The sequence below is a fragment of the Nasonia vitripennis genome, chromosome 4, assembly GCF_009193385.2.
Source record: "Nasonia vitripennis strain AsymCx chromosome 4, Nvit_psr_1.1, whole genome shotgun sequence".
Lineage (NCBI taxonomy): Eukaryota > Metazoa > Arthropoda > Insecta > Hymenoptera > Pteromalidae > Nasonia > Nasonia vitripennis.
Window position 1 is genome coordinate 8,231,787 of NC_045760.1, and position 23,070 is coordinate 8,254,856.

The 23,070-nt window shown below is 41.9% G+C and overlaps 2 protein-coding genes across 3 annotated transcripts; one reads left to right on the forward strand and one right to left on the reverse strand.

Moving 5' to 3' along the window:
• Positions 1 to 23,007, reverse strand: LOC100117374 (dynein heavy chain 10, axonemal). 2 transcript variants are annotated; one of them, XM_031929821.1, is made up of 60 exons: positions 22,711 to 23,007; positions 22,480 to 22,558; positions 22,258 to 22,405; positions 21,546 to 21,833; positions 21,410 to 21,468; positions 20,957 to 21,334; positions 20,664 to 20,887; positions 20,436 to 20,592; positions 20,098 to 20,361; positions 19,803 to 19,993; positions 19,557 to 19,725; positions 19,058 to 19,484; positions 18,697 to 18,990; positions 18,483 to 18,635; positions 18,118 to 18,374; positions 17,890 to 18,039; positions 17,536 to 17,799; positions 17,273 to 17,460; positions 16,920 to 17,199; positions 16,611 to 16,855; positions 16,306 to 16,552; positions 15,939 to 16,211; positions 15,430 to 15,860; positions 14,474 to 14,687; positions 14,095 to 14,392; positions 13,639 to 14,030; positions 13,428 to 13,565; positions 13,165 to 13,355; positions 12,916 to 13,091; positions 12,589 to 12,842; positions 11,563 to 12,510; positions 11,245 to 11,499; positions 10,606 to 11,166; positions 7,888 to 8,152; positions 7,605 to 7,819; positions 7,345 to 7,533; positions 7,077 to 7,268; positions 6,769 to 7,014; positions 6,496 to 6,701; positions 6,220 to 6,415; positions 5,839 to 6,036; positions 5,423 to 5,754; positions 5,057 to 5,351; positions 4,773 to 4,987; positions 4,444 to 4,689; positions 4,094 to 4,374; positions 3,864 to 4,018; positions 3,408 to 3,791; positions 2,976 to 3,347; positions 2,570 to 2,908; positions 2,306 to 2,507; positions 2,100 to 2,242; positions 1,866 to 2,027; positions 1,496 to 1,799; positions 1,371 to 1,388; positions 1,023 to 1,234; positions 789 to 956; positions 524 to 703; positions 315 to 461; positions 1 to 234 (listed from the first exon to the last, which is right to left on the reverse strand). In XM_031929821.1, the coding sequence occupies exons 1-60, from the start codon at positions 22,827 to 22,829 to the stop codon at positions 88 to 90; spliced, it is 14,721 nt and encodes a 4,906-aa protein (XP_031785681.1). In that variant the 5' UTR covers positions 22,830 to 23,007; the 3' UTR covers positions 1 to 87. The 2 variants fall into 2 exon arrangements, with proteins under 2 accessions (XP_031785681.1, XP_008206677.1); XM_008208455.3 differs by lacking the exon at positions 1,371 to 1,388 and having other exon boundaries at positions 22,711 to 23,006.
• Or47 (odorant receptor 47) lies at positions 8,553 to 10,089 on the forward strand. The gene is made up of 6 exons (NM_001190565.1): positions 8,553 to 8,864; positions 8,948 to 9,351; positions 9,427 to 9,526; positions 9,599 to 9,703; positions 9,791 to 9,949; positions 10,027 to 10,089. The coding sequence occupies exons 1-6, from the start codon at positions 8,553 to 8,555 to the stop codon at positions 10,087 to 10,089; spliced, it is 1,143 nt and encodes a 380-aa protein (NP_001177494.1).
• Positions 23,008 to 23,070: the final 63 nt, after the last annotated feature.

Below are 23,070 nucleotides of genomic sequence, written 5' to 3' on the forward strand. Positions count from 1 at the left end.
TTTATTAAAAACTATTTATTTTTTTAAGTTATACAACTTACAATCAAATGAATAAACACTGTACAAACTTGTTTAAAACTGCATCGCTTAGTCGGTATTAAGAATAAGGGAAACGCCTTGTAAAATCCAATGTGATGCGTGTTCTTTGGTACCTAAATCAGCTTCGAATACTAAACCGATGCCCATAGCGTTTCGTCGATTCGAGGTCGTGTACACTGGAGTTTTTATTGTATTCTAAAAACGAATTGAAAATATTATAAAAAACCATTAACTTTTTATCATTAAATAATAGCGAATGTTTTCAAAATTATTACCAGAAGTTTCAGCCGATGCGCTTCAATTGGTATCACAGTGAGAATCGGCAGTTCTTCGATCAATACTTTTGGATGCGATCGCTTGAGGCAATTCGCCTCTACGTCCCAGCGAGCGCCTTCAATGTACAGCCCTTGTACATAGCAACCCTATTTGAAGATATAAGTTGGATGAAAATGTTCAGCTTCAGATTTCACAAAAATGTCGATACCTCTTCGGGTCGTTCTTCAACTTCATCAGCCTTGACGTACCGCGAAACCGCGGTATACATGACCGATCTGTCAAGGGGCCAATTATTTTTTCGACAGGCCATCTGCACCAGAGCAGCTAGATAGGTTTCTGGGCTGTGCAAACCTGAGAGCCAAATTACAACTGGCTCGTTGCAGCCAGACTAGAATATAAACATTTATTTATCATTAGAAACTTTCGTTTATAATGTTGGTGAACTTGGGACCAGGTAGGTATATGGGACTCACCCAACTAGTGTATTGAGCTATTCGTTTCTCGAAGTGTTCCATCCAACCAGCCAAATTTTTCCGCGTATCCGGGGCCAGTCTAGCCCACTCTGTTGGTAGTGTTCCATTGTACAAAGAGTTTGCGATGCTTTCAAGCACTCCGTCCATACCTATTTCACCGGCAATCGCCTAGTGCGAAGAAGAAATATCATTAAAGAAGTGTAAAATAACATTCCAAAATTAATTCTAGAGTACCTTTCTTAACTGTAGCAAAGTTGTCGTCATTTTTCTAATCAGTTTGTTGAATCTTTCAAGCTCTTGAAAGAGGACGATGGTAGTAGGCGACACAGATAATCCGAAGTTTCTCTTGATCTTCACCATATCGTACTCGTCCGGGATTTTTCCTAAAATTTCTTTGGCTACGTTGTCGATGAACTCTTCTCGGCTTATTCCGGTACTACCGACAACTGTGTGGGGATCAATATTGGGTTACTTATTTTGACGCTTGAACAATAATAAAACAACTACAACAACGTACAATAACAATAACTATAACTACTGTCTACCCTCTACAACGAATAGAAAAAATACAATGAAACTTACTTATTTTGCTTAAGCGCACTGAAACAGTTATTACGTTTATAATGTCCTATTTATATCATTTGAAAATAAATAAAAATAAAAATGCCATTTTCTATTATATCGTAAATTAATTAAAAATATCGTACCGGTCTGTGGTTGAAGCTGGACCAAATGAGACCACATCTCTTTGGTCGCCTGACTGAAGTACCCTATCTCCGCATTGGGGTGTAAACCAAAGACTTCGGGTGAATTCACCAAAGGAAGTGCTTCTATGAACTTCAAGTACGATGCACGATCATCAGATTCTGGCACGACGTAGTCGACCTGCTCATCTTGATAGAAATGGTACGGCTGGAAAGTGTCGAAGAGAAAGTCGCCAAAGTACTCGTCCATGTAAACCTTCGAAACACGACGGTCGTAGTTGTCGATCACTCGGCCACCGTACATTACCTGAAATTACGCAGTATTTCGTGATTTTTTGTTAAAAAATCAGAAAGAAAGGTTGTGATCACTCACTTCTCCTATCAAATATTTCAAACTGTTCCAAGGGATCCTGCTTTCTTTAAAACTCAGATTTTTGGTAAGGTAAGTATCCAGTATTGTGGTACAGACATTGAAATCCGATTCGTTGAAATCGTAGTTTATGTTCCAACCGATTTTGTCGTACTTCCTTCTTTCCTGCAAAATACACCGTAAAGGTCAGAAGAATTTTCTCGAATCGTTTGCGAAAGTAGGTTCCAGAATAATTACTTGGACAACGGCATGATAAAAGGCCAGAACGTAAACGAGATCTTTGTAAGCCGGATGCTCGCAACATTCCAAGACTTGATCTGCCATTTTGAAGTAGGTGTTTTTGAGATTTAACTTTAGTCCATTAGGGGGCTCGGTCACGACTGTGATACGAATCAAATTATCAGCATTAGATTTATACACTATTAAATTTACGATAAACGCACCTTTGAGTGACTGTTGTAAAATTCCAATAGGAAAATTGGGATTAGGATCGGTAGTTAACCACAGTCTGAAATCTGGATGTGGCATTCCAATATTTTCCAATGTTTTTTCCAACTCTCTCGTAAAACTGAGTAGTAAATGACAGTTTTGCAGCATGAGCCACTGCCCTCTGGTAACCGCGTTCTCCAGCAACTCTAGCGCCGCCTGTGAAGCATTGCAATAGTAAAAGCCTGCAAAATTATCCAAATTCCTATTCTAATATTCACCTTTTCTTGACCCTGGCCCAACGACAGGTGTCTGAATTTGCCAGCTCCAGAACCATGTCTCTCGGCCAATTTGATTAATTCACTCGTAGGATCGGAACCCGGACTTAGCACGAAGACGACCGGCATCGTCGGGGTACTCTGTTCATATACGGCATCGAGTCCGACACTCGGTGGTGTTATGTACTCTTCGCCCATCGTTTGGCTGATGTAGATGACCACTGCTCGGTAAACTCGATCCACACGGAAACAGCGGAGTAGCATCAGACGTTCGAAGGCTGTGAGTTGGGATGAGTAGTCGCATGGAGGGTCGACCGATTCTGGACTGTCCAGGTCGAACCACTAGTTCAGAAGAATATCGTCGTCAATTGAGTTAGCTGATGATGCTCTTTGAAAAATTAATGGGTACCTTTTTCCACTCCGAATCACGAGTCTCCAACTCGTTCGGTAAGTTACCCAACTTATCTGGGAAATCGGCAGCTAATTTTAGGATATCCTCCCAACCGGCAACTGGTAACCAGCCGTCTGTAGGATTGATTCTACTGGATCTCTCTAACGAGACGTTGCCTTTGATGAAAAAGTCCAATTGGGCTTGATTGATTTTGCCCTGATCCAGCTCGATTCTTGTGCAGATTTGGAAGGAAAACAGAAGCTTGTGTCGCTCGAAGATCCCCGTACAGCCGTAATCGTAGACGCTTCTCGTCAAGGTTCTCACGACTTTTATGAGACGTCTGGGCAGTTGGGCGTCTGGCAAAGCTTTTTTTAACGATTGCACAAACACCTGTTACAACGATAAGAATGATTTATCACGACTCTCAACCTTTTTAGCTTAAATGCTTACCTCGAGATAGCTGCTTAAAGAGTACTGATACATGGAATTCACGATAGCCATGTCAGCCAACACGAAGAACAGGATAGCTCCTCTCTTAGCGGCTGGCCTATAATCTTCTCGCAAGCCGTCGATCTGTTTGGCGGTGATAACGGCTTCTTTCAGCTTTGTTGAGACCTCGTGAGCACTGGACTTGGCGCTTTCCAGGGTCTCAATCAGGTCGATGTTGTCGAGCATGTTTCCCTGGTTGCTGGCAATCTCGCGCAGCAGGTTGTCCTCTAACTGCTGCAACAGTGCTTTGTGTGCACTCGTCTCGGTTATCAGAGCTTCGCGTTGTTCCTCGACGTCCGGTCTTTCGGTACGGACCACTACAGACAGTAGCTGTTCTTCTAGACCCTGTATGCGCAGATTCGTTATTAAATTTTTCGGTAATAATCAATCGTTGGAGTAGATTTTTCAGATACTTACGGTTGTGGTGACCATGTAGTTGATGACTGTGGCTTTTGCGTAAATCGCTGGATTCAGAATTGGATTGGAGTGTTTCGTCATCAGGTACAAACGGAATTTGGGATCGTAATCAACTTCCTTGTCTCCGAGCATTATGAAAGAACGTCCGGAAACAGCTGAAATTGATTGCAGTTTTTAAGATACATCGAGCTTTATCAGTGAATCGGGTGAACAAGATTTTCAGTACTAACTCTGAACGTTCTTCATGATCACGTTGTCCAGCACTGGATCGACGTAGTCGACATCTTGGAACAGCACTGGAAATCCGTATTTAATAGCGATTTCCACCTGCTTGATGAAGTCCGAATCGTTGAAGGTGAGCATTTTCAAATTGGCTTTCTCTTCCCGTTTCTTGATCCACTTGAGTGCTTGCTGTTGCGGATCTATGCACAGTGGAAATCGCGACGCTCTGACCGTCAGAATGGCATTTTGAACCGATAATTCGTCCGGGGGTAGTCCCTCTGAATTCCATCTGCAACAATAAGGAAAATAATGATATAACTACAACAAAATGATGCACATAAATACTCAAGTTACATACCCGCTAATTTCAACGTCATTACTGAGTTGACTTTCTATCTTGAACGGCTGAGACAGGGGAATCCCCTTTTCCAAGACACTCTGCAGCCAATCGTTGTAGAGCATTTCAGTTCGAAATTCGTACGTGAACGGGCCGTTGTAGGCCAGAAAGCCGGAGGACAGAAGACAATTGCCGACTGTTTTCCCAAGCTCGTTTTTCAGCGCCTCCAATTCCATCTTCCAGCGTTCGTTCTCCGAAGACAGACCGCTGGCCACGTGAAAATCAGCCTTTAGACATTTTAAATTGTCCGAACCTAGATAGATAAGAAATTAAAGATACAGTAGCTTTACCCGATCAGCTTGTCAGCCGCGACGAGTCTCCTTTGCAGCAGATCTGTCTCTTCTTGCAAGCTTTGTCTTTCCGTCATAGCCTTTTCGTACTTTGCGTTCAGCTCCTGCAGCTGTTTCTCCACCTTTTCAAGCTCGCGCTCTTCCTTGTCCAGAGCCTTTCGCGCCTTTTCCGATTCAGCCTCCAACTCCTGGACTCTGTCGATTTTTGGCTTCACCTGTATCATACCACGTAAATTAACTGTAATCAATGTAACACCTGTGAGATTACAGAAGATTAGACTTACTTCACGGAAAACGGTGCAATAGTCCAAAACCGCCAGAACGAACTTGTACAAGCCGTATCCAGCTGTGCTGATGGTCTTCATTTGTTCCATTTTGTTGGACTTCTTCAGATGAGCCTTGACCATCTGCTGTTGCTTCAGCGTTATCTCGTCGCAGTTCATCTCCTGGAGTACGCGCAGGAAATTCGGATCGCTCATCATTCCTTTCGCACTCTTCCATGATATCTCCTTCAGTCCTCGGATTATTGCGACGCACTCGCAGACTACCTGTACCGGTTCTGGTGGCGTTGCGAATGATCTGTCCGATTTTTTATAAATCATTTTTACAACATTTTACAACATTGTGAAAAAAGTGAAAATTACGCTCACCTTATCTCCGTAATATCGGACTTATCCAAATCTCCCAACGCCTTTCTGGCCCCATCGAGGGCCGGTTGAGCTTCCGCCAGAGCTTCTCTAGCCTCGCTCGACTCCTTAGCGATAATTTTATTTCTGTCCTCGATCTCCTTGCGCTTCTCCTCGCCGAGGGACTTTTTCGCAACAGCGATCGAGGTGCTCTCGCCGATCGTCGCCAGAAGCGCCTCGCATTCTTGCGTTTGACTCTTGACCTTCAGTCGCTGAACGGCTAGGACTGCGTTCAGTTTGTCTAGATTCGCCGATGCCTCGGCTATGCGGGACAGACCACCGGATAGACGCTGACACTGTTTCGCGAGCGAAAGAAAGTAAGTAGCGTGTATGAGTTGCGATTTTTTTTTTATATCGCATATGTTATAATTGGGAAGTACCTGAGCTTCGATGTACTGACGTCTTTCCGACAACAGGTTGACGTACGTCTCGAGAGCGTCGAGGTAATGCCTTGGCGTGACGTAATTAGGCCGACGCAGCTTAGCAAGAAAATCGCTCGTATACCGGTTCACCGACATGTGCACGTGAACTGCGTGGCGAACCACCGCGTCCCTGTGGTTCTCAGGAATGTGGACGTTCTACAGAAAATAAATTATCATCGATTAGAAAAAATGAAAGATAATTCGATAGACGCTACGATATTATTTCCCCTATACTTTATACACAAATAGCTTCAATTTCGGGTAATGATAATGTCACGTGCAGCCGTTTAGCCGACGCCTACTCTACTATTTGATCATCCTAATGCTAACAAGGCTTACGTCTCTGAGGGTGACATTGGCGACGGCTAGTAACGCCTGTTCCGGCCAAGGGAAGATCCAGTCGATCGTCGTACAGTTGACTAGACCTGGATAGTTTCGACAACGTCCACGAAGAATGTCGCCCGATGGACTCATCGACAGCGCGATGCGAAGGTTCTCCGTGCTGCGTTTCACGAAGTACGCCCAAACGTTCTCTCTGTCGTTCGAAAAATAGCGTTCATTAATCGAGTGTTACAGGTGCTTTGAAAATTGTTTCGGAAAAAAGATGTTATGTACTTTGTCACGCCGAAATTGGCATCCTTGGCAGCGTTTCTGCAAGCCCCGACGATGCCGTCCTTTTCTTCGTCCGTGAAAAGTGCCGAGACAACGCCAGTCGTCAGGAGATTGTTGACTATTTCTAGAAAGCTTTCGTCCACCACTTGTTCGTCGGTGAACAGGAATACGGTTTTGGTGTTCTCGACTCCGACGACCATCAACAGTTTCTGATGAAATAGTATATTAAATAGTTTTATTATACCTATATTATACATATATTGATCGATAAAATACCTTGATATCTTCTCGGAAGGCCATTTCGTCGTATCCCCTGGTGAGAGCAATTTCAAAAAGCTCGCAATCGGCAGCGAAAGCTGCGAGTCTTACGGTTGATCGTCTACCACTGCCTCCCACACCAACAACTAATGCGTGACCACGTTGCATACGAAGTGTTCGGTGTACTCTAGTCAGGTGTTCCAGTGCATCGTTGAAGAGAACCATGCTTAGCTTGCCGCGACGTTCGTTGTGCTCTTCGAGGATCTAAAAGTCATTCTATTTAGCCGATTTCCTAAAACATTTTATTAAAAACAAAGCATGCATACCTCCATGAAGAGATTGTAAACCGCTTCGTAGTCAAGCAGGTCCTCGTACAAACGCACTTCATCTTCGCTGCAGGCATTGCGGAAATCTCCAAAGAGCAGGGGATTTCGCAAAGCATAGCTCGTTGTGTCCGGCTCAAGATCCCACGAGCTTTTGATTTTTTCTTCGACGTGGCCCTGCACGATGTCTTGATCCTGATTAGGAAATGCAGTTGTTAATGTTATCATCTCATTTATATATTGCGAAAAACTTCATAATATCGATTATTACCGATTTGGAGATAAGCCTATCGCAAAAGACTCTCGTGAATTCGTTTCTCCACAGTCGCACGAATTGCTGATCTGTTTTAAAGTGGCTCGGGTCACTTTGCAACAAGCCGGCGGTCACTCGCGACAGATCTCGCATGTTGAAGATGTAATGGAATTTCGACGGCGTCGGTGGCAATTCAGTGATAATGAGCTTCGTGACAATAAAGTAATAGAGTAATTAAAGCAAACTTCTCTAATTCAAAGTCAGAAACTTTAGGATACCTTATAGAGCTCCAGAGTGATCTTAATTATCTCATCGACTAATGCTTGAATAGGATCTAAGAAGATCTCCAAATGCCCCGACAAGATACTCTTGTAAATGTAGTGAAGAGTATCGTCAGCTGGAAACGTCACGTTGTAAACCGAGAACATAGAAACGAAACGCGGATCCACGTCGTGTCTCCCGCCACCCGATTTTCCCATTGCTGCTAGAAAACCTAAACACACGACCAATTTATTACCAAATCATATGTACGTCCACGATAAGAAACATAAAAAAACTCACTTATGTCTCTAACGTTCTTCCAATTCAAATCCTTTCCACGATCGTAGAACCCGCCCCTTTCGAGGAGTAGCTTCAGCAGCGCAATCGGTTGTTGCGTTCCGTAAGTATCGACCATCGGCATGTTCATGTCGTCGATGAAAACGATCAGACGCTTTCCCGGGGCTGGTCCATAAACATTCTTCGTACGTTTTTCCACAACCGACTCGATGTTTCGCTGAACGTCCAGTGACGTCGTTCGTGAGGAAAAGTTGATGGGCAGGTGGTTCTAAATTTGAATTGCATTCGATAATAATATGTTTACGTTCGCTGTGTATCAGTGACCCCCGCTGTGACATGCTTAATCGCGATTCAACGCTAATCGTTGACGATGTGACACGTGCACGAAATTCCGCTTTGGAATTACCAATAGCCGATTGACCCTTGTCTATACCTGCGCACTTCGATAGAATCCCATTATCGCAGTCCGTGAACTAATGCGTCTATTATATTAGATTAACGTCGTGTTCTAGTATACAAAACAGAAAACGATGGATTTCTACTTTTCTTCATACGTTCGAACATGTAGAAGAAAGGTACACGTGAAGTCGCTGTTTCGCGCGACAGTTAAGAGCACAGGGACTATGCGAAATTCGGATTTAAAAAAGTGGACTATCAAGAATATAGTCATGTCAAGTTGGAGAATGGGCTCTATCAAAGATATCATGATGAACGTTTTTATGATGAAAGTGATAGGAGTCGCTTTGGCGATTTGGCCGTTGAAGAGTGCAGGGAAGAGATGGTATTATGCGTTTCTGCAGGAAATGGTCTATAGATTTTTTCACGTCAACTTCTGGCTGCTGGTAATACCATCGCTGTGGAGTATCTACAAAAAAAGGCACAATTTGGCATCAGTACTTACATCGGTCACGCAGCTGACTATTGTTTTCGAGATTTTGGCTATCATGGTTTTGTCGAGGAGACAGGCAGCCCGTTTAAAAGTAAGTTTTGTTTTTTCTTCTATTCGATTTCAGTAACTTGATGCTTAAATATTTCGATAAAAAGTTTGCTTCGAATAATTTAGACACTGTTAACAATGGCTTACGATTACGTATCGGTAGCCGACGACAAAGTCTACCCAGTGGTGTACAAATACGTAAGGAAAGCGCAGATCATATTTGGAATTATCACTATCGCCTACGCACTGATCTTATTGACCTACTTGGTGCAGGCGTTTATCGAGAATAAACCTCCAATTTACGCATATTATCCCTTCGATATCAAGTCTCCGGTAGTTTGGATTTGCGTCTACGGCAATCAGTTGCTCTGCACATTTTATGCTGCAGTTGTTATCATTATGGACGCTATGATGATGTTTATGATTTTCGTGACCAGTATAAGGCTCGAGCTTTTGCAAAACGACTTTAAAAAAGTCAAGGATTACCCCGATTTGGTGAAATGCATTCGCACACATCAGGACATCATTTGGTATGCGCGTTCAATGATTATATAGTTTTTCAACTAACGATGATGGCAAATTAATTAAGTATTTGTGCTTTCTAGGTACATTAAAGAAGTTTACTGCATAAAGAAATATATGGTATTAAAAATGTTGATCAGCATTGCCATTTACATTATGTGCGAAGGATTACAATTATTTGCCGTGAGTATGCTGCAATTTCGTAATACGTACACCAATGCTTTGACAAATAATTATTTAATTAAAATTTTTCAGCTAAATCTTTCGTGGGGGATGCGATTTCAAGTCAGTTTATTATTTGGAATCGGTTTATTCCGAGTTTACATATATGCAGCCTGTTCTCAAGATTTAATAAGTTCGGTAAATATTTCTGTTTGAATCGTGTATTTTATCATCAAGTATTTCAATGAAGGAAAAATGAAAATTTATTGTCGTACGAAATTTCAGGGATTAGATTTAGGATACTTTGTGTACTCATCTTTATGGTACAATCAATCGCACAGCGTGATGGTTGCCAAAGCCTTCGTTATTTGCAGGTGTCAGAAATCTCTTGGTATAAGAGTGTGTGGCATTACAGATGATTTGAACATGAAGTTTTTAGCAAATGTAAGCATGAAAATACGATACATTTATATACTTATGCAATAAACATAATTAAATTGATCATTTTATTTTTTCCTCAGTTTTTGTATCGAGTGTTTTCGTATACAATGACTTTACGAGCTATCATAAAAACTCTGAGGTAATCAATGTTACAGAAAATTGCATTCAAGACACTTGTGTTGCTTATAAGAAAAAAGCTAAAATTATAAAAAAACAACGGCTGCTCATTTATAGTGAGGAAACTGCGCTGTTGTCGAGTTGTATTATAAAGCTATAATTGTCTACGGAAGTAAATGAAATGAAGCAGAGGTCATAATCCCACTGGATATAAAGCTTGACCTACTTGCGCCTAATGAACGGCGATTCTCATCACACAAAGAATATCAATATTTTTCATGAGTTTGAATGAAAAACACGTGAGACTGATAAACATACGAAATATTTTTATAATCTAAGATATGTAAACAAACGAATTTTGTAAATTAAAGTAGAACATGAGAAACGTTTCGTGTTTAGCATGTTCGATTACTTATACTTTCTTTATACTGCTCTTTGTATATTATATGATTGCAGAATTTTTGTAAAATGTATGCTCAACTATAAGACAATAAAAAAATAAGAAAAATTTTAATCATTAATTATTAAACGAAAATACTTACGAACTTATCCGCATCCAGGTTCCTCAGAAAATCCATAATAATAGCGCTCTTGGAAGTTCCAGTATCTCCAACCAGGACCATAGGCTTCTTGGCCTCGTTCATCAGCTCGACGAACCAAGTTGCCCTGATCGTGTCCACTGTAGGCACGAGAATTTCCCCAAAGTGTCTTCCCCTCTCGTGAACATACTTCGACACCATCCACTTCCAGGGAACCCAGATCCTCTTATCCACGTCCAGAAGGTAATCGTAAAGCTGAGGGAAGAGGGTCGGCATGTACCGAGTGGTCGCAGGCTTCTCAGCCGAGTCTTCAACCATCATCAGGCCAGAGGTTTTCTTCATGAAGTCATCGAATTCTTTGCGAGATTCCGAGGTGACAGCTGCGCCCAGTGAACAGTAACAAGCTTGTAGGTACACTGCCTCGAGTGTTTCGTCGCGGATCAGCGTTTTCTCGATGAGAAGAGTTTCTTCTTCGTCAGTGAGGATCCGATCTTCATCGCGAAGATACTCGTCGACTGCTGGTTTTGGATAGAGGGCGTCTATGGTGACGCAGAGTTGTGTGACCTAATGTGATTTATAAAATGATCATAAGTTGCTTCAAGATTTCGAGAATAGTTTTAAGTGAAGTTTAATTAGCTGTACCATGTTGAGGCGAGTTTGAGGAATTATCAGTTTCAGAGGTACGACTTGCTGAAGACCTAACAAACCGTCGATGATGAAACGGATTCCGGTGTCAACATATTTTTCGCATAAAAAGCGTAACACGCTTTGCTCTGATTTGTTTCGACTGTTGATCCATTTATCCATGAACGGTTGATACCCTAAATTCTTTGGATCGACGTAGACCATTCCAGCTCTGGATACCGTAGCTGGTGACGCGTATTGCAAATCACCGACCTTAAATTATTAAACGAGAAAATGTTACTCTAGTTAACAGATACGAGGACACAGATTTATTACCTCGAACAACAAATTGCAGTGATCCTGAAGTTTGATTCGCTCCTGATTAGCCAGAGTCAGCAATTTATTGTCGTCCATTACGGAGTTCATGTTCTCGATCCACAAGGCATCAACATCACCATCGAACAGTATGTACTTCTTCTCGTCTACATTGGAATCCAGAGGTTTGTTCACCTCCCTGAATATGTTACTCAACAGTCCATCGGTCCAGTCTCTCGTAGTGTGATCCAGAACACCGTAGAGTTCGATGACGGTACAGGCTTTCGGATTCAAGATGTAAAGCTTCGAAGGTTTGCCGAGCAGAGTCTGAGCGTCGCAAAGAGCTTGGATAACGACGGTCTTACCACCGCCAGTCGGACCAACAATCATCGTCGAGTGACGAGTCATCATCACTTCGTACAGCTGTACCACTTTGTCAACCTGATCAGGTATGATGGCGTAACCTTTATCCCTAAGTGCCTTCTCGACTGCATCGTTGAAGTCAGGATATCTAACTCTGGGACAGTCCAGTCCAGGAAACAGATCCTTAATCAAACCCAAAAATAGCGGCACATCTTCAAAGATAAACTTCGGCAGATTCATGTCTCTCAACGCTCTCATAAGCACCACATCCTCGGGTAAATTTCCTGACGTTCTCTTCAGTTGCCCAGCCATGTTCAGTACGGACTTGAGAGCTCGAAGGCCAAAGTCGTAGTGAGTCTGCTTGCTGAGCTGTTCGCGAGCTAGATTGTACAAAACTGTCATTTTTTTAGCCAGTACCTTCGCCGTGAGGAAACCTGCACTGAATAGTTTGATCTGGCAAATGAGCTCGTTATCCGGAACGATGCAGACCACGGGTCTGAAGAGAGCTTTCACGGATTCCGGAAGTTCGGTACGGCCGGCGTAACCTGGATTCATGGTTATAAAAATGCCCACTTTGGAGTCTAGAGTGATGTCTTGATTTTCAAACTGAAAATATTTACATTATCAATTTATACTTCGACTTCATAATTTGAATGATTTGGAAGTTTACGATGGATAATTTACCATGAAACGAGTAGCTTTACTCTGCAAAGCGGATCTGATGGTCTGTAATTGAGTGGAGATTACCGAGAGAACCGAAACATCGATACGATTGAACTCGTCGAAACACCCCCAAGCACCGCATTGAGCTAGACCTCCGAGAGTTTTACCAATAGCTACGTAGTCCATACCTTCACCACAATTGGTCACGATACACAGAAGACCTAGAGCTTTTGCTAAATCTTTCGTGGTCTCGGTTTTCCCCGTGCCAGCGGGTCCTGGCGAGTAAGTTACGAATCATTTCATTATTTAATATTTTTCGCGTAACACAGTAGAGATTGTATGCTTTACCAGCCGGAGCTCCACCAAGATGCATCGACAGAGCTTGAGTTATGGTAAGATAAATGCGATCCGTCAGAGGAGTGACGACTAATCTTCCATTTAATCCCATGTATTCGTAGCCATACTCGAATGATCCGGTGCACTGATGCATCCACACGTTGTCCAAGTCATGTACCCAATAAAATCTAAAGATCGAAGCACAAGTATTTAATGAAGTTTACGAAACTATTTTACACCAAGATAGTGCATTGTATTTACCGCAATTGACTTTCCCATTCGAACTCCATAGCATCCATGATGCTATCTCGAACGAATCCTTCGATTATGTCTCGCGTGTGAACGTCGATAGTCAACACCGTATCGAGCTTCTTTCTGTCGTTGTTCGAAAGAGTATCTCCCCCCATCAGTTTCACGACTTCGTCCAACTGCTGAATCAGCTGTTGCAGATACTAAAACCAGAAAGGTGTTATAATGCTGCGTTGATTTAGGTTTTAAATTGTAAGTGTGCATGAATTACCTACCTCTTTCATAGCGCGTTTCTTCCCCATCGCAATTTTCTTGAACACGTTCTCAACCTCAGCGGTCCACCAGATTTGATTAGCCGCCAGAATCATCATGCCTTGAAAATCTAACATCCATTCGGTTCTCGGTTTGCTCATCTATGCCATCCATTATTAATTTTTTTATCCGTTTTAAATGGCCAAAAGAACATGAAATAGCTTAACAACTCACGGTTCCATAATCGTATACAGCTTTCTTGGTGAGATATCTATTGGATCGTCTCATCTCATCCAGTGCCTGGACCAACCAGTCCTCGATGTTACCTTCTGCTACCACCGGATTCCTGAATTCCATGACTTCGCCTTCAGTCGAGATTAGCGCACTGGCGACTATTCGCTCCTGACTATCAGGTCCAAGTCTGAATTTACTCAGGTTATCGAACATCTTGCCTACGTGTTCTTGAATAACACTCGGTTCGGAGCTTCCCAAAATGCCGAGCAACTCATCGTCGCTGATAAAGGAGAAACGTGGGAACACGGCACGTTTGCTCTTTAGATATTCGCTCAAGGATTTCTGACACTTCTCGAGAGCCATGATCAACCCTTCGAATTCTTCTTTACGACCTGTGGCGGTAGGATAAATTTGTAAGAAATCAGCGATTATACAGATTTTATACGAACAACTCACCCGGTATAGAGCAGCATTCCAAAACATTCGGCTTTTTAGCAGTATCAACCATGATTCTACGAAAGCTCTTATCCACATCGTCGAACCGCTTAGCTTCGTCGGGTAGTTGTGCTCTAATGTCCCCACCGACGAAGATTCCCTCTAGGTACATCCAACGTCGCTGAAGTTCTAGCCAAGCTTCGACGACATCAGCAATTGTGCGCATAGCTTTTTCCCATTTTTGAACGACGCTCAGGAAGGGACCGACGAATTGGGAGGCTGACATGCTTTGAAGATTCAGGGCGTTGTCTTCGAGAATCTAAATTTCAATTCATCATGTAGCATAAGCAAATTATTTTAAGGGAAGACTATAATATACTATGTACTTTTCAAAATGTACCTGAGTTAGTTCATCAACGCTGCCAAGCACAAAGCCGCGATCCTCGCCAACTTTCGTATGTCGAAGCAGTTTGAATTCCATGGTGGACCAGATTTGCGCTACTTCCTGGACACCGCGTTCTATAGCTAGTTCGCGACTCGCGTTGTTCACGATCGACTCGGCGATGTCCTGGTAGCGTGCCAGGTCCATGGCGAACATGTTCTCGAGTGTGAACCTTTTTATAAATAAACACAGACGTCTATTTTATGTACTAGTTTTGCCAATTTCTAGTATAAAAAATGCCGATCGTTATTGAGAATCTACTTAATATTCTATAGTTGTAAGCTTACCCCTCCATTATTATGACGTATAATGCGTGTATCACAGATAAGTATATTTAATCACTTTGTGCATGTTGTTTCAGTTCAATGTCTGTCTCGCATTTTAGCGAATCTTATTATGATTGTAAGTTTTCACTGTTTGCAAATGTCATTCTAACTGTAACTGTAGTAACTTTTCATTTATAGAATATGCAGTAGAACAATATCGTTATTGTGAAAGTTGATTTTTAAATGATCAATTTTATTAAACAGCTTGTAAAAAATCTTTTTGAGTCACTTAATTTTATTTATAATTAATTCTAACGCAGAAAAGTTTATCTACACGAACTTCTATAGTTTAAATAAAATCAAATGACTGTCAGGAATAAACCAATTTTTAGCATTTTTAGCTGTTTAGTAAAATTGTACATTTTAATGATCGATTGAACAAAGATTGATTGCTCCAGCTTGACGATATAATGCGAAGAAGAACAAAATAAGATTGCTGAACGCTTAGAAATCACTTGACACCTATTCTAAAATTATTTGTCCTGCACTTAATAAAACACTTGCTATTCCTAATCACTGTACACCGCCATATCATACTATTTACACCTCGATCTAAAACCGTCCCAGTCTTTCGTTTAATCACCAGACCTGTCTGACGACATGTCAAAATGCTTTCCAGTTCGGTCCATCAGCTCCTTCCAATGTCTCTCTCTCATAGCCTCGTTCTTCAATTCAACGAACAGCGGCACTGAATTTTTGAAGCTCTTCATATTGGCCTCCAAAGCACGGCCAACTTGTAGGCTCCTGACAGCCTTTGGCATCCTGCGAAACTCCTTCAAAAATGCATCCATCCCGTCGATCAGCTGTTGAGGGTTTAGGTCGACCCATAGGGTCTTGGCCCAGGTATCTCTTGCTGTCTTCTGGCTCTTGTATAGCTTAAACAATTCGCCCATCGCCTCGAAGTCCCGCTCGACGGAGTAGAAGCTCGAGTAGTCTGCTGGAGGCAGGTCGAAGAGTAGCTCGGCGTTTGTTAGGTCGTAGAGTTTTTGTTCAAGTTCAGAAATTTGCTGGCCGTATTCCTGTTTTGGACAATGGTTAAAGTACATTCTTTTTCATAGGATAAGTTTAACACTATGAAAGTTTCGATTGTAACTTACATCCATTTTTTTCATTCCAGTGTCCAAATCTTCACCGTAGCTTCCTGGTCCCTCGCTTTGGAATTTCTCTATAAATTCGGCAACCTCGCGACCAAATTCCTCGATTTCTTTAGTGGTCATATCGCAAAACTGATCTTTTGTACTCTCGAGACTATTCGATCTGTAAAGTGCTCCAAGATACAAAGATTCCCAGTCCTGTTGCAACTTGTGTGCGGTTTCTTCGTCGCCCGCAGGATATTCCACTTTGTGAGCTCTGAGTATTCTGAAAGTTTCCTGACAAAGAAGAAACAACAATTCTTTTAATCTGTATTGATACGAGAATGGATACAGTTGATATACCTATAGCCAAAAGTAAAAATCAACCGACCTGATACTGCAAGTATTCGACCTCCGCCTGGATAGCCATGCGCTTGATGTCGCTGATGCACTGCATCACGATTTTAAAACGTTCCAAGCCACTGATGACCAGTTCCACCTCTCCTCGGAACCTCTCAATCGTGTCTTTCAGATCGGTCATCGCCTTCGCCGTGTCGGTCAGAAGAAAGTTGCCCAACACCTGCTTCCATTCTCGCGCGTTATCCTTAATGCCGTTGAGTAGAGGTTGAAGGTTGATCCTTGAATATTTAAAGAGTATAAATTCTTGATTTATTTCAACGAAATTTGATACTGTACCTTATGCTAGAAACGTCGAAGTGATCCGTCATCTCGTCGATTTCTTCAATGATGGAGTCGTAGAAGCCGAATTTCTCATCGTACTGCTGGAGGGTGGGATTGGAAGCTGCGAATTTTTCGCAGACTTGAGTCTTATCGAGTGACCACAGATTGCTGTATTGTTTCCATTTGTGAAGGTATCGCCAGCAATCCTGAGACAATCGATGCGATGTTTCTTGCACAGCGAAAATCAGCTCGTTTATTATCTGGAAAATTTCAAATGAAAAATTCGTTCTATTCATCTTAGTAAAATAAAAATTGACATTTCACTTGAACGCTCATGATATCTTCGAAGAAGCTGAAAATCACAAAATCCGTCGCGGACTCGTCCTTCAGCGGCTGACATTCGAGACAAGTGCGCACCATCCATCGCGGAAAAACTCGAAGTCTCTCCATGAGGTCCTTGACGTCTTGTAGAATGATTGTGTAAATCTCACCCGCCGACGGTTTGAGCACCACCTCCGAGGCGAACAAAGCAGCGTTCACTTGAAAAAGAGGTTTGCTGGATACTAGAAGCTGTTTCAAGTGCTCCAAATTTCGTACGAAACATCTGGGTAAAGATTTTCACAGGTGAAGTAAATATCAACAATTATACGTTTAATCAATCATGTACTTGCACTCACGTTATGAATGCCGTAAAAATGGTTTGCTCATAGCGCTCGTAATACAATAGCATCGCTGGACTTTTGCCAGTTGAAGTTCCCTCAACGAGACTTTCCAGCTTCACCAACATAGGACTTGTGGATTGGTAACATTTCAGCATCGCACTCACAAGCTCTGTCCTTTTGCTTTCGACTTCTAAAAAGAATTCCTGCAAAATTTCCTTTTTTGATTTTATAAACATACTAATTTAATGAGCAAAATTAAGACAAAATTCGATACAAACTTTGCAACCACGTAATTCGTAACCCGGAGCCTCTGGATCATCGTTAGTAGCGAAGAGGTTGTACCTTCCAAGTACGTCATCTATCTGCGAGTCTAGATCGCGTCTGATGTGATTGACCTGAGCAACTATGGAAGCTAGACTCTTCAGAAGTTTGCTGCATCCAGTAGCGTAATCATTGATTCCCAGGGAATACCAATTGAGTCGAGTGACACCTGGCTGGATGTGTTTCTCCACGTTTTCGAGTGTATGCTTCAGTAGTAATATCTGAGTGTAGCAAGACGTGCGGTAGAATGTTAGAAAAGAATCCGATTAATTGTAACTTTAAATTATACTTTTGTGTGTTTATTGAATTACATCTGCATCATCGAACTTCTCAATGATATCGTTGTACTGGTTGATCATTTTCTCTACAGCTTCGCTGTCTTCGTGTAGTCTGTCCTTCTGGATACCAACTTCACGTATGACTGCTGGCAGTTCGAACCCCAAATGCTCCAATAATTCAGCCTTAAAAAATTTTTAATTTTCAATACTTAATATCCATACTTGTTTGAAATTTGAGAAGACAACTGTTCAATATCATACCTCTCTTATTATGTCAAACACTTTTCTATCGAAATTCACAGTCAACTTGATTTGATTTTCCAGCAAAATAGCACCTCGCATGAGCTCGGTGTTCTTGAGAATTTGCTGCTGTAGTTTCTCCGTAATCGTAGATCCAGATGACGGTCTAGTTTTTGAGGTACGTGTGACTTCAGACTTTCTGTCAGATCGATACTGCGTCTTAACACTTTTCAAGGTGGCGATCGTTTTCAAACTCGGATTTATAGACAACCTAGCATCTAGGTATACAATAATTATTATTATATAATTAAGATCAAAAGTATTATTTTTTAAATACGATGAAGGTAAGCATCGGACTTTTGGAAAAGGAGACGAAAGGAGTTTACCGAAACTGGGTTTATTGGGCATCAAATAACTGATTCGCTCGTCACCGCGAGAAGTCGTCATAGGCGTCCCAGTAGTCGAGATATAATCGCCACTTCCGATTTTCTTCAGCATAGTGATTTTCAGCATTTTCGATTGCGTGCCTCGCGTATCGACTGATATATTTTTCGAAATGACTTTAATTTTCACGCGCAATCGACAGTAATACTCTCTCACCAGTTTTTCTCTCGTAAGGTTGCACCGTCAGCACATTCCGCCTCATAGTCCCCTGAAGTAAACTAAGAGCTTTTTGTCCAAAGTCCTCGAATTTGGCATCTTCGTAAGCCTTCATTTGCTTAGCCACAGCGACGTATTGCTCGAAAGTAAAAGCCCTGAGTTCGCTGTCGCGGAGCTCCTCGATTTCTTGGAAGACAAGGATCGGACCCTTCAGTCGATGGAAAAGCTGACGTTCCCAGTAAATCGCACCGGCTATCGGTGGATGATAGCGCAGAAGCGGCGGATTTCGTTTACCTATAAATAGTTTGAAAAATTTTTAAATTATTGTAATAAAAAGCACGTTTTGGAGAACCAAACTCACCCCTATTGAAAATACCCTCGACCTCGTCGATCTCTTTACTGAACTGCTGCATGATAACGTCGAACTTCATGGCGAGTCTCTCATGTACAGCTTCTCTGGTCTTCATGGCCCTGAACTTCATGAGCATAGCCAGTGCGTCTTCGGCCCTTATCAGAGCATTGAAACACTCGTCTATGAAAACCTTCGCCTCGTTCTCCAGACGCTCGACTTCGCCTCGAAACCACGACATCGTCGCCTCCCAACTCTCGCGATTGTACTCGTTGAAAGCGTCGTTCTCAGCGGCGCGAATAGGAATGAGAAGCTGACCTACTCGATCGATTATGCTGTCGATTCGTGCCGGGTCGTCTACGATGGATTTTAGCTCTTCACCGAAGATGTTGTAGAAGTCCCGAAGGACACCGGCTATCTCGTGCAGGTCTGCGCTTACCTGGGTGATAAAAATCATAAAATGTAATAGAAAAATTTTAATTTAAAAAAATTCTTCGATCGAGAATCTCACAGCAGCTAGATAATCGGTATCTTTGAAGAGCCTTCTCTGTTCGAATTCCCAGCGAGCGCCTTTTCCCGACAATTCGATGTTATTGCGCGTATTGAGATACGCAGTTTTCCACAGTTTAAGCATCTTGTGAGCTGCGTTAGTTTTCTCCAAAACTGTCTCTAAGGGTTCACTATCACGGTATACAGTAAGAGAATCATTAATTTTCTTCACAAAAAAGTTGCAGTTCACTGTAATTTGAGTACTTACTCGAACAGTGGTTTTATGGCTAAATTTTTCATGACGTTCTGGCGCAATTGCCAAGATATCCGTTCGAGTAACGAAACCATCCGCTCTTCTGTTGAGTAATACTTGGACAAAATCCAGATCATTTTCAAGTGTTCATACATTGACGGCATCAACTTCGATATTCCCTCGAACGAGTCGCTTTCTGCCACTATCTATACAATGCATGATTTTCAATATTAAAAATTCGTTAATTATCTACACATATAAAATCAATAAACTTTAAATCATTCATCACTGAGTTTGTTCACCTACTGACCTTGAAATATCTCAGTACCGTCGACAAAAATTTGTTGTTCTCCTTAGCCTCTTCGTAGCAGTCGTTCAGCTCGTGAGCGAAGTAATCGAATCCCGAACCAATAGCCGAATGGGCCGTTTTTAGAATCGCATGAATGCGAGCTATCGCGGGCGACCTCAGCTGTTCGACCAGCAGCGATAAACCGGACTCTCTATCGTGCCAATACGAGTACTCGGCAAGTGGTCCTTTACCTTGTGGTGACTTGTTGGCATAGGATTCCAAGACCTAAAACGATTGTTTGTCAAGATATTGTCTTCGATTTTTTATCTATTTTAAAATAAAACAGTGTGTAATCAAACCCTCTTGATGTGCTTTTCCCACGACAAGACGATTTCCTCGAGCTGTTCGATTATTCTCGTATTCTTCGCGAGATCGGCATCTGTTACACCTGCTTCCAAGTTTTCAAAGACGTCAGGAATCGTCAGTAGAGTGTCACCTTCGACGTGATCCAAAGTCCTTAAAAAATCCTTCGGTATTTTTACCTAAACTTCTCGTTGCTTATACAATCATAAACATTTTCAAATCACCATTCCACGGATTCGATGAGTTTCGACAGATAGTCCAAAAATTCGGCTTTACTAGGTTCGATATATTTCTTCGGCTGCTCTGTGGACCTTCTACTTCCGGTTCTGGACTGCGAGACTCCGTCTCCAGAAACTTTCGACGCCTCAGAGTGTTCGTCTTCACTTCTCAGCCTTTCCACCATCAGTGACACTCTGCGGATGTTGGATGGAGGCATGAACGCTGTGCCCTGAAAATTTGTTCGGAACCCTCGTTAAAATAACAATATACATTAACAAGAGTATACACTTCAATATACCTGGGACTTTGTCAGATCGGAAAGCGTCTCAGCAGCCCTCTCAATCCCAGGCGTCTCCATCATGGATGTCAGGGCATCTCTGACAGCCCTGTCTTGTGCTGCCTCTGGTCCTCTGAACTGTTTTTCGGCCAGAGGTAGAAAGACCTGTTTGAGGATCTGGGCCATGGCAGGAAGAAACTGGGCCTGCAACGAGCCGCAAACGACGTGACGGGGCATCTCGGACCAACACTCGGCGCGAGAGTCGAAGCTGGGAATGGACGCGTCGTTGCTGCGCAGGATGTAGATCAAACGCTGGTTCTGGAGCTCGGGGGAGGAACCGTCTATCTCACCGAAGAAGCAGTGAAGCACCGGGATCTGGACCACTCGGTCAACCACTTTCTGAGAGTGGGTATATTTTATTATAGATCATAAACTATAGGTCTTGGACGTTTCGATTGTTTATAGAGCTCGTACCCTTGTCAATATGTAGTTTTCTTCTTCTCCAGGAGGCGGTACGAAGCTTTCTGATGCGTCTAAAATTTTAAAAAGGTAAGAAATTTTTTTACATTTTTAAATTTGAAATCGCACTTGATGATATTATATTGCCTACACGATGTGGTGTGCAACGCCGGTTGGCTCTTCTCCTTGACCAGCAGAGCGAAGACTTCGTCGTTGAGATCATCGTCATCGTAGTCAGCCTCATCTTCTTCTCCTCCCTCGTCGCTCTCACCACCCGTTGATTGATTCGATCGCAGGGCTGTCGACGACTCGATCGCACTATCCACCGCAGCTGCAGTGTCGTCCGTGCGAAGCGAATCCGTACGTTCCAGCTTGCCTTTCACAGGTTTTTTCGACTTTTTCGGCTTCTTCGCTACTTTGCCCTTTGCTTTTCTTTTGTCTAGTTTAAGAAGGTATAACGCATTGTTAAAAATAGGCGTCGCCATACATTTAACTATGTATTTTCTAAGTGCTCTCGAGAAAACTACAATACTCGTACTAAAACTAATTGTAGTATCATGCAATGAACTTTTTGCTATATGTGATAGTGCGCAGGTTTATTCGAGGATGTGCAATGAGTGCTGATCATTTTAAACAAATAAATTTTACCATCTGGAGCACTTTTAACTAATCTTTGAGATTTAACCTGAGCTGCGAAAGATCCCATTGCTGCTATTTTTGCACGTCCTGATAACAATATTTATAAATTCACAATAAAAAATTGTTATTCTATATTTGCTTGTAAACGAAATGTCTTTTTTTAGATTTAATTAAATCCTGTTCTAGAAAAAACAATGATAAAAGTAGCGAGTGATTCAGATTACCTTCTTCCCAAATTGAGACTTCTTCTTGAACAATCTCATCTCGGTATGTCTTATAAAAGAATATTTGCTTATACTCAAGATCAGCCACTTCGTAAGTGTCCGTATTCAAGAAATTCAATAATTTCTCTTCATTATAACGATTATTGTTCTATATGGAATTTCATATTACTTACACAGTGTTCCACTTAAATGATTCATGCGTAAAATAAAACAATACCATACATTCATAAGATCGTTGAATACAATCTGCGTATTACCAAGGCCCAGAAACTTCATTATTTTATCACGTATCCAGAGAATTCTAATACACATACAAAAAAATCCAATAGCTATTCAGTAGCAATAATTTTTATTCTTACAAAAATATCAAGTACATATTCGTTTTATCATTAAAAATATTGTAAATAATTGATTAAGATAGATTTAATACCAAAAATAAACATTGATTTATACCGACAATCCATAGTCGCCAAAGGCGATAATTTGAACGTTTTTTCGCTTTCAGCTTCCACGCTGCCATTAGGGTTACTCGCCGTCGTCGAAACATCGTCATTTTCCGTTACTTCGGACATTTTACTATCTAAAACTACTAAAAGCAAAATCCTACATATTGCGATAAGGTTACCGAGCTCTTGATGCGTTAGACTAAACAAAGGTTACACACCCGTGCGTTTCTATGGTTCCAAACACGCTGCCCGGGTTCATAGCGTCCGGTGCACTCAACAGATCGATAAGCATAGGTATGTATATCTTACTTCTATCATAAAAATATATTTTATAGATGGTAATTGTAAGTAGCAATAATTAATAAAT